Source organism: Candoia aspera, chromosome 3, assembly GCF_035149785.1.
Source record: "Candoia aspera isolate rCanAsp1 chromosome 3, rCanAsp1.hap2, whole genome shotgun sequence".
Lineage (NCBI taxonomy): Eukaryota > Metazoa > Chordata > Lepidosauria > Squamata > Boidae > Candoia > Candoia aspera.
The window spans coordinates 14,070,394-14,080,232 of NC_086155.1; the positions used below are offsets into that span (position 1 = coordinate 14,070,394).

At 41.7% G+C, this 9,839-nt stretch overlaps 1 protein-coding gene across 1 annotated transcript; it reads left to right on the top strand.

The window, feature by feature from the left end:
- The first annotated feature begins 728 nt into the window (after nt 1-728).
- LOC134492871 (uncharacterized) lies at nt 729-4,669 on the top strand. Its single transcript, XM_063297018.1, has 2 exons — nt 729-1,281; nt 4,251-4,669. The coding sequence occupies exons 1-2, from the start codon at nt 754-756 to the stop codon at nt 4,536-4,538; spliced, it is 816 nt and encodes a 271-aa protein (XP_063153088.1). The 5' UTR covers nt 729-753; the 3' UTR covers nt 4,539-4,669.
- Nucleotides 4,670-9,839: the final 5,170 nt, after the last annotated feature.

Consider the following 9,839-nt stretch of genomic DNA (forward strand, 5'->3'; position numbering starts at 1 on the left):
GTAGGGATGGCTTGGTTCATAACATTTATTTATTTAATATATTTATTAGTTACTTGTATTATATATAGTGTATTTTTATATATTGTAATTATATATCTATTGTTTTATTGATTATTTTGTTGTAAACCGCCTGGAGTCCTCCTGGTGGAACGAGATGGAGTGACAAATTTGATAGATAAAAAATAAATAACATGGCTATGATAATGAATATTGCTGTCGGCTCATTTACCTGAAGGTTAGGTAGTAAATGGTTCCCTACTCTCTAACCCAGTGTTTCTCCACCTTGGTGACTTTAAGATGTGTGGACTTCAACTCCCAGAATTCCCCAGCCAACAATGCTGGCTGGGGAATTCTGGGAGTTAAAGTCCACACATCTTAAAGTCGCCAAGGTGGAGAAACACTGCTCTACCTCTTACGGTGCTGCTGACTATTTTAGTTTGTTTTTCCCTTCTTCTCAGGGTAGATTTGGGAACAAAGCATTGAGTTAGAGCCACCTACGTTTGTTTCCTAAGAATGTCTTTTGGATGTGTATGGGATCCAAAGCCATTCTTGCAAATAAGGAGGATGTTAGAGGCTGAAGCTTGCTTTGTACCACATCAGCTTCCCATTTATTTCATATTTTCATTCTTAAAAAGAAACTAAAACTATCGGGCAGGAAGGGTGGTGCTGTACCTCTAGGAAAGTATTACCTCCGCCTAAGACTTTGCTTTGTGGTTATTCCAGTCCTCTTTTTTCAGTACTTTGAACACTACAATGGACAGCTGGGAGGACACAGAACCTGAAGCGCATTTCACTAAAATCAAAATTGAGGAACGTGTCCGGAACAAAGTCAAAGAAAAGGACAACATATCCTTTGAGCAAGTGGGGAGCTGTAGCTATCTGGAAGAGGTCCAAGAGGTCCATTCCATCTTGTTCAGGAAAGTGCTGGAAGAAGTTGATAATCAGCCCCCATCATCTTCAGAAGGAGAGAAGAACCTCATTTTGCTGAAGACAGTGCAGTTGAAAATAGAGGAAGATGATATCCAGGGGCCTTGTTTAACTCATCAGCCAGCAGAGATGCAAACTATGTTGCAAACAGAGGCAGGCTTCATCCAGTCATTGGAGAAAATGCCGGATAGCATGGGCATTCAGGAGAACCCAGGGAAAATCTTGGCAATAAGTTTGCCAGAGGGCATTTATGCAATCCATGAGATGGAAGTGATCAATGGTCCAAAAGAAACACCAGCATTTCATGAGGACAGATGGTCAATTGAGAAGGATCCGGATATTCCTGGGATTCAGGTAACTTTTGTTCTTGATTATTCATTAGGTGACTGATTGGCTGCAGATAGCTTTAGATCTTTTCAGTGTACAGCAATTTATGTTGATTTTCTCTGGTCTACTCAAATTGAAGATACTATATGAGAGAGGGAGCTGTATTAGTGTCATAGTAGAGACTTTATGCATCTGATGAAGTGAGCTGCAGCTCACAAAAACTGATGCCTTTTAATAAAATCTATTAATCTGAAAAGGTGCTGCCAGACTCCTCCTGACAAATTGCAGGTCTGAGTATCTGAGCTTTGTCCTTAAGGTGCAAAGAATGTGGTAATCTGATTGCTTTTGCTGTGTGGTAAGGTGATACAGATAAAATAACTTGCAAAAAGAAACTGCAAGAGGGACATAGCTAAGGGCAGCAATGCAGATTTGAAGGGGGAAAGGAGATTCAGAGCTCACAAGGATATTTACATGGCACCCATCAGCGAGTCTTTAGAGGAGCTACTTCTGTTCCTGAAGTCATACAGTTCTGTCCCAAGAAAAGACAGATTTGATTTAAGGAGGTGACAGCAAGCACAATGTGAGCCCTCTTGTGTGCTCCAAGTAACAGTTTCCCTTCTGAATCGGATCACTGCACAGCCCTTGAATAGCTGTCCAGCAAATCCAGCATGAGGATTCTTAATACAAATCGCTCTGACATTTTCGTAAAAGAGCATTGAGTCTATAAATCCAAGGCTGGTGTCTTGCAAGCAGTGGAACAGATGTGAAATGTTTCTGCAAGTGATACCACCCACCAGCAAGCAGACACTCCTTTTCTGCATTCCTGATGGAACAAATAAGGTTGAAGAATTATTGCAAAGGCTTTGTCTCCTGGTTGTGGCAGGGAATAAATATCTTCAGCAGTAGAAATTCAACTAATATAGATTCAGATCTAAAGGAGTTTCTGTTTATACTTCAGAGTTGCCAGCTTTTCATCGAAAGCTCTGAAATCCATATCTGCTAACAGATTTCCATGGATGAAACAACTGAACCAAGTATATAAATTTTAAAATACAACAAGAAAAGAACTGGCTGCTCTGAAAACAGGGGTGTGGGGGGGAGGACCAATGGGATATTTGGGAGAACATTGTTGGGGGCGGGGAACACGCTGTTTCTCTTTTTGAGTGGGAGACATACTTTAAGGTCAGGTTTTGCCCACTGAAAATATGTGGAACAAAGGTTTTTAAGACAATCTACAGCAGTGTTTCTCGACCTTGGCAGCTTTAAGTTGTGTGGACTTCAAGAATTCTGGGAGTTGAAGTCCACACATATTAAAGTTAGCAAGGTTAAGAGACACTGATCTACAGCATTGGGGAATGATTATTTATGTGTACACTGATCGTTGGAATATACAACCCTTGAGTCCTGTGATTATGAGTTCTTAGACTTAATACCTCTCCTTTTCTTCAGGTGATCAAAGTGGCTTACCTGGGGTGGAGGGTCTCACTTCATTTTATCCCCACAACAACTACCTAGGTTGGATTGAGGGAGAGAACGATTGGCCTTAATAATCAAGAGACTTTCTAAACTTAAAGGTGAACCCAAACCTGGGTTTTCCCAGTTGGGGTAACGTTAGGCAAGTCTCTCTCTCTCAGCCCTAGGAAGAAGGCACTGGCAAACTACTTCTGAAATTGTTTCCAAGAAAGCTTCATGGACTTGTCTCTGTTGTCACCAAGAGTGAAGACTGAGTTGCAAGTGGAAAGTCCAGTATTTTAACCATTGTTGTCCACTGGCATCTTGGAATCCAGAGCACACTTCTGCTTCAGAAGAATACAGGACATTACATGTCTCTGAATTACTACCCATCTCATTCTGAGTGGGGACAGTAGAAGGAAACCCGCTACACTAAGCACCCTACTAGCATTTCTTCCCTCTCAGGGAAATGGATTATGACCATTGCACAAAATTTGACATGTCTATCCTTGCACATATGTGCACATGCAGTGCTTTAAAGCAAACTCCACAAGCTCTCATGCATGCAGACCTGCCCCACTGTTCTTCAGAGTGTTTCCATTCTTGGGATTCAGCATAATTTGTGCTTCCAGAGGGCAGTAGTGAAATGCTGATTTTTGGCTGCATGGTTTTGTTGCAAAAGCAGTGAAATTAAATGCCCTAATCCCTTACTAGCCCTCATTGAACCTTGTTCCTAGAGGTCCCCAGATGCTTAAAGCCCGGACTGAAAAAGTTGGACATCCAGATGACATCAACGTGCCAATGTCCTTCTGTGACTTTCGAAGAGAATAAATATACTCCTGGCAATAGAAAGGAGAGCCAGTTTGGTGTAGTGGTTAAGGCACTGGGCTAGAAACCAGGAGACCGTGAGTTTTAGTTATCCCTTGGCCACAAAGCCAGTTGGGTGACCCTGGGCCTGTCACTCTCTCAGCCCTAGGAAGGAGGCGGTGGCAAACCACTTCGGAAAATCTCACCAAGAAAACTGCAGGGACTAGTCTAGGCGGTAGCCAGGAGTCAAAACTGACTCAAAGGGACAAAAACAACAGAAAAGTTGCTTACTGCAGTATACAGGGATCCTCTACAATTGCCATTATTAATACTAAGAAACTAGTCCTGTAACTTTGGGAACATCAATTTATGGCCCCAGTCTGTGGATTGAAGTCCTGTTGTTAATTATAAATGATTTACTTACTGATTACCATTACAATGAAACGTGGTCATCCTTTATTGAAACTGTTGTATGAAGCTTCATATACCCAGAGAGAGATGAGAAGCTTTTATGTATATAATTTGTTAATGTTGTATAGCTTTCTTTTTTTTTCTTTTTGTTACTCTCTTTTTTTCCTTCCCTTTGTTGTGTTTTATTAAATAAATAAAGCAAAAAAATCATTGTAATAAATTATAAATAATGTGGTATAAGAAATTATCTTTCTGGCTGTGGATGCTGCCCCAGTTGAAATCGAACTGGCTTCATCCATATATATTTCTCCTTTAAAAAAAAACAGGTTGATAGAGAAAAAGATACAGCTGGAGATGAAGTCAAGGACCGGCAGCTCCTTGCAGCTGAAGAGGGAAGAATTAGACCTCTGCCTGACTGTGAAGCAGCAGATATTCCAGATGGTAGAAATAAAGCTACGCTGTTGCACAATTCTGAAAATAAAGAGCAAAGCAAGGACAGTTTATTCCAACCTCCTGTTGCAATAAGCTCTGACGTTCCTTCAGAAACCCAGGAGAGCATAGTCCAACAAGGTATAGGGAAAGCTATAAGGTCACATGCACAGTTTTCTTCTTAGATACCTATGATTGTAAAAGAAAGGACTTCCAGTTCCTTGAGAAACACTGACATCAGCAGCAGGGTCTACCTGTTATTAGGAAAGTGGGTGGACTTTCACTCCAATCAGGCAGAGAAGTTCTTATCAATGGTGGTGGTTTCTTAAGATTTTTTTTATCCTGCCTTTATTATTTTTATAAATAACTCAAGGCGGTGAACATACCTAATACTGCTTCCTCCTCCTATTTTCCCCACAACAACAACCCTGTGAGGTGGGTTGGGCTGAGAGAGAGGGACTGGCCCAAGGTCACCCAGCAGGGCTGCAACTGGGGGGGGGCAACCAGGGCATGTGCTCCGGGCACCGCATTGGGGGGGCGCCAAAATGGGCACGGAATCCATGTTTGCCCTGGGTGACACAGACCCTAGTTACGGCCCTGTCACCCAGCCAGCTTTCATGCCTAAGGCGGGACTAGAACTCTCATACCACGCCTGATTGGCTCTTGGGCTGAGAGGGAGTGACTGGCCCAAGGTCACCCAGCCAGCTTTCAGGTCTAAGGCGGAACAAGAACTCTTGGTCTCCTGGTTTCTAGCCCGGTGCCTTAACCACTAGACCACACTGGCTCCTGCTGCTGCTGCTGCTGTTTGCAGTCATTTTGGACTTGCTTTTTAATTCATTTATCTATAATTATTTATCTGTAAGTGACTGGGCCTGAACTCATGTTTTTACTAATAGAGTGTTCTTAATATGGTCTATTGACTGTTCAATAAAATTATACAAATACGAATTATTAGAGCACACAGATAGGAAAATCCAGACTTTTTTAATGAAAACCTGGAGGCAAAATGCTCATTGGATACTAGGGTTGTCCTTCCATGCTGGGTTCAGTCTAATGTTTTCTCTTAACTTGTTACCTTCTGAAATCATGAGAAACTCAAACACTGAACGACCCTTGGGGATTATTTTATTTTATTTTTATTTATTTATTTATTTATTTAATTCAACTTATATAGCCACCCACCAGTGACTGGGTGGCTGACAGTCATAAAAACAGTTAAACAATTTAAAAAGTACAAAAAATTAAATTCAAATAGCAGCCAAGAGATACTAAAATCCGTCTGTGTCAGCACAACCAGCAAATGGGGCCCTTCACACACTAGGTTAACTGTTTAGGTTATTGCCTGGAATAACAAGTATTGATTCATGTACTTAGGGTAGGGCTCCCCTCTGGGGACAATTGTTCTCTTTACTCTCCCCCCAAGCCTTGATTTTTGCTAATTATTTGTTAAGTGGGTGTGCCGCCCTTCTTCCATGGAGCAAAAGCCTGTGTGTATGGTTTCACTTCTTCCTCTGCTCTTCCAACTACCCTGTGATGTAGTTCAGACTGAGAATCTTTTTCCACTAACCACAGAACAAACATGGCCTGGCAACATCTTTTTTCTGGCATATTTCCACAACGTTGCCTTCAATTCATCCCCAGCCCATGTGTCAGACAGCTTCAAGTCTCCTTAACTGTTCAGCGTTACAATACAGGTAGTCCTTGACTTATGACCACAATTGGGACCGAAACTTCCATCACTAAGCAAGGCGGTCATTAAATGAGTCGTGCCCAATTTTACAACCATTTTCGCCATAGTTAAGCAAATCACTGCAGTCGTTAAGTGAATCACGTGACCATTAAGCGAATCCAGCTTTCTCCATTGACTTTGTGAGAAGCTGGCTGGGAAGGTTGCAAATGGTGATCACCTGACCACAGGGACGCTGCAACAGTCATAAGTGTGAGGACTGGTCGCAAGTCATTTTTTTGAGTGCCATCATAACTTTGAAACGGTCATTAAACAAATGGTCATAAGTCGAGGACTACCTGTATTGTTCTTATTCCAACACTGTGCAAGGGTAGCCTCAAGTTATATAAAACATCTTTAATTTGTCACCAATTCCCTTGCAAGGAAGCAGGGGCCCCACTTGGGACAGGCAGAAGAGGCAGGATAAGGATCAGTGACAAGGACAGCATTTTTCATGCCAAAATAGTTTTCTGCCAACTCAAGGGTTGGTAGAGAGTGCAACTCATTAATGGGGGAAAGATTTAAAAGTGTCTGTCTAAAAATCAGATGTTGAATAGAAATATGAACCTGGATCTCCCCGGTTCAAGTCTGCTCCTCAGATCTCTGCAGAATTAGGAGTGGGGAGTATTGTGTAGATTGTGCTAAAAGGCAGGAGGTGTAGCAGATAGGAAAGAAAAAAACAGCTCTGTGAGTTTTGTTCTAGTTCAGTAAAGTCATGGCTGACTCTAGATGCATAAGCAAATAAAAAATAAAATCAGATTTTTAAAAAAGTTTATCAATCAACCATTTAAAGACAAGGCATGCTGCAGAAATAGGATATTGGATAATAAATGAAAAAATACTGAAGAAATAAGAAAATTGCAGAGAGATTTTGAGTGGTTACTTACTGTATCAGCCTATAGCAGATGCCAGAGGACTTTACCACCCCCATAACCTGAATTGCTGTTTTCATGTGCTTCTAAAGGGCTATGACACATATAAGTGACATATATAAGTGATCCAACTTTGCAAGTAAAAAACATCTAGGGTCACTTAGAAGAACATTTAACAAAGTGCTGTTAAAGAATGCAGTTGTGAAATGGTTTATCTTTCAGATACAACGTCACTAAACCCAAGGGCATCTGTGGGGGATTTGAAAAGACAGTAGTTGTCTCAATGAGATGAAAATCCACCTAAAACACAATCCACCTGCCTTTTACTTGTTATAACAATTTATATAGCTGTCCATCTTGCAGTTATGAGCAGTGCGAACTGCTCACAAATATGCAATATAAGAAGGCTTGGAATATATTTATGGAATTATTTACTTATGATAAATCTATTTAGGCCAACTTTGCAGGTACAAAATTGTCACAGTTCTCCCAAGGCTGCTTAAATGATAGAAGCAATGAATATAAACCTCAATAAAAGCCTGTGAAAATAAAGCGAACATTTCCCTACAAGCAAACATTGTAATGCCATATTAACAATTTTGTGAAAATCAAATCAAAACGAATGTTTAACTGACCGGGCCTATTTCATATTAGTGGTGTTGGGTTTTTTTTAAATACTTTTTATTGAAAAGTTTGACACAATTAAAAGATAAGACCAACTGAAATCAAAAAGAGAATAGAAGAATACAAAGTGTAAAAAGAAAAGAAAGAACTAAGAAATAGGAAAAAATTATTTAAAGAAGTGACTCCCAATTTTCCTTGCAACAAGTGCAAGCAAATTTAATATTTCCCTGCCCCCTATTAGTGGTGTTGGTAATCAGTCCTTTTTGGACATTGCCTGAGGAGTTCGTTAGACATACGAAATATGCTTTTATTGGATTAATCTCACCTTAAGATCCTTAGGAGATAAAATTAATATTTTTCAAAACTCTTTGCCATTGATTCGCTAGTCTAGAATCGCAGTAAAACTCTATGAATCTGTTCATAATCCATGCTACAAATAGGGATTTGTGTAGAAAAGATCCTTCTGTCCTTTGCTTATCAATCTGAATGTACTCAAAAACAGACAGGTAAAAGGGTTTCTGCTGAAATGTATAAAATTCTGTCAGGCTGGTATGAACAGAAGCAGTCCTTCAATTTGTCCAGCCCAAACTTTTTAGGGCTTTAAAACCTAACCCAGTACTCCAAAGAGCTCCAGCAACCAGGCTAATGGCTACAGGGTGTCACATGGATTGCCTACACCTACGTAAGAAAAGACCTGTAGGATTTGATTATGGTCCAAGATTTTTGCAAGGTAGACAGCAGAAAATGGCCCATGGTCCATTTGAAGGCCACTAGTTACCTCCTGGCTATCATAAACTGCAAGAGCATGAGATGAGGCCTATGGGTTCAGGGAAAAGATCCATCTGGTCCAGCATTTTGTCACAAGTGACCAAGCAGAAGCTTGTTTTGCAGGGAGATCATTGATAATAGCTGGAATTTAAGGTGATTCCTCAGTGATTTTGTCTAGTCTCCTTTTAAAACTGTCGTAAGAGGGTGACCATAATCACATCTAATGGCTTTCACTGAGCCATAGTATATCTGAACCCTCCTAACATGGTATTTTCCAAATGGCATGGGACTGCACTTCCAAAATCACCAATAGAGAGCACACTTGTGAATTTGGGAGTGCAGTCCAAAACTGGAAGATAGCAGGTTGGGACTGGCTGCAAGGGTTGAGGGTGGTTGGTGCTGTATTGTGCTGGGTCTCCTCCTCCCTTCATGGCCAGCTCCAGTCGGTGTTGATTGGGAGCAAGAGGTCCCACCCTTGGCCCCTACATACATTTGGTACACCCCATACATTCGGTACTTTCTCCGCTCCTGTTTAACATCTGTGTGAAACCACTGGGTGAGGTCATCCATAGCCATGGGGTGGGGTATCATCAGCATGCTGATGATACCCATCTGTAATCTATACCCAACTCCAATCCTGGTTAAGTAAGTGATGCTGTTGATGTCCTGTCTTAGTGCCTGGAGACTGGGGGGGGGGGGGTTGGATGGGGAGCAACAGGCTTCAGCTCAACCGTGGCAAGACTAAGTGGCTTTGGGGTTTGAGGCCACCTGAATCTGGGAACTTACTATCTTTAGTTTTGGATGGGGTGGCACTGCCCCAGACAAACCTAGTGTACAATCTGGGAGTCCTTTTGGACTCGTGACTCCTGCTTGTTGAGCAAGTGGCAGTCGTGGCTAGGAGGCATTTACACAACTTCAGGTTGTGTATCAGTTGCACCCATACCTGGAGCAGAAGGCCCTACGCTCAGTCACTCATGCCTTAATCATCTCCTGTATAGATTACTGTTATCACATTGTACATAGGACTATCCTTGAAAAGCATCTGGAAGATTCAGCTGAGGCAAAATGCAGTGGTGTGGGCAGTTATGTGCACACCTAGATCAGCACATATACCTTTGCTCCACAAGCTACATTGGTTACCAGTTTGCTTCCAGGTTCAATTCAGGGTGTTGGTAATGACCATGTGTCATGGAACCAGGTTATTTAAGGGACCACCTCTCTCTAGTCACATCTACCCATCCCATCAAGTCTGGCAGGAAGGGTATGTTAGGGGTCCTGTCAATGAAGGAATGTTCGGACCCAGAAGGAGAGCCTTTTCTGTTGTGGCTCCCACCCTCTAGAACAGAGCTTTCCAAACTTTTCATGTTGGTGACACACTAACACGCTGCAGGTGTGGCTGCATCACCGGAAGTCATGCGGAATCAGCTGTTTAGACCCGGTTATTCATACTTAGTATGCGCAGTACCTGTATGATCCCTCAACCGCGTGACACATCT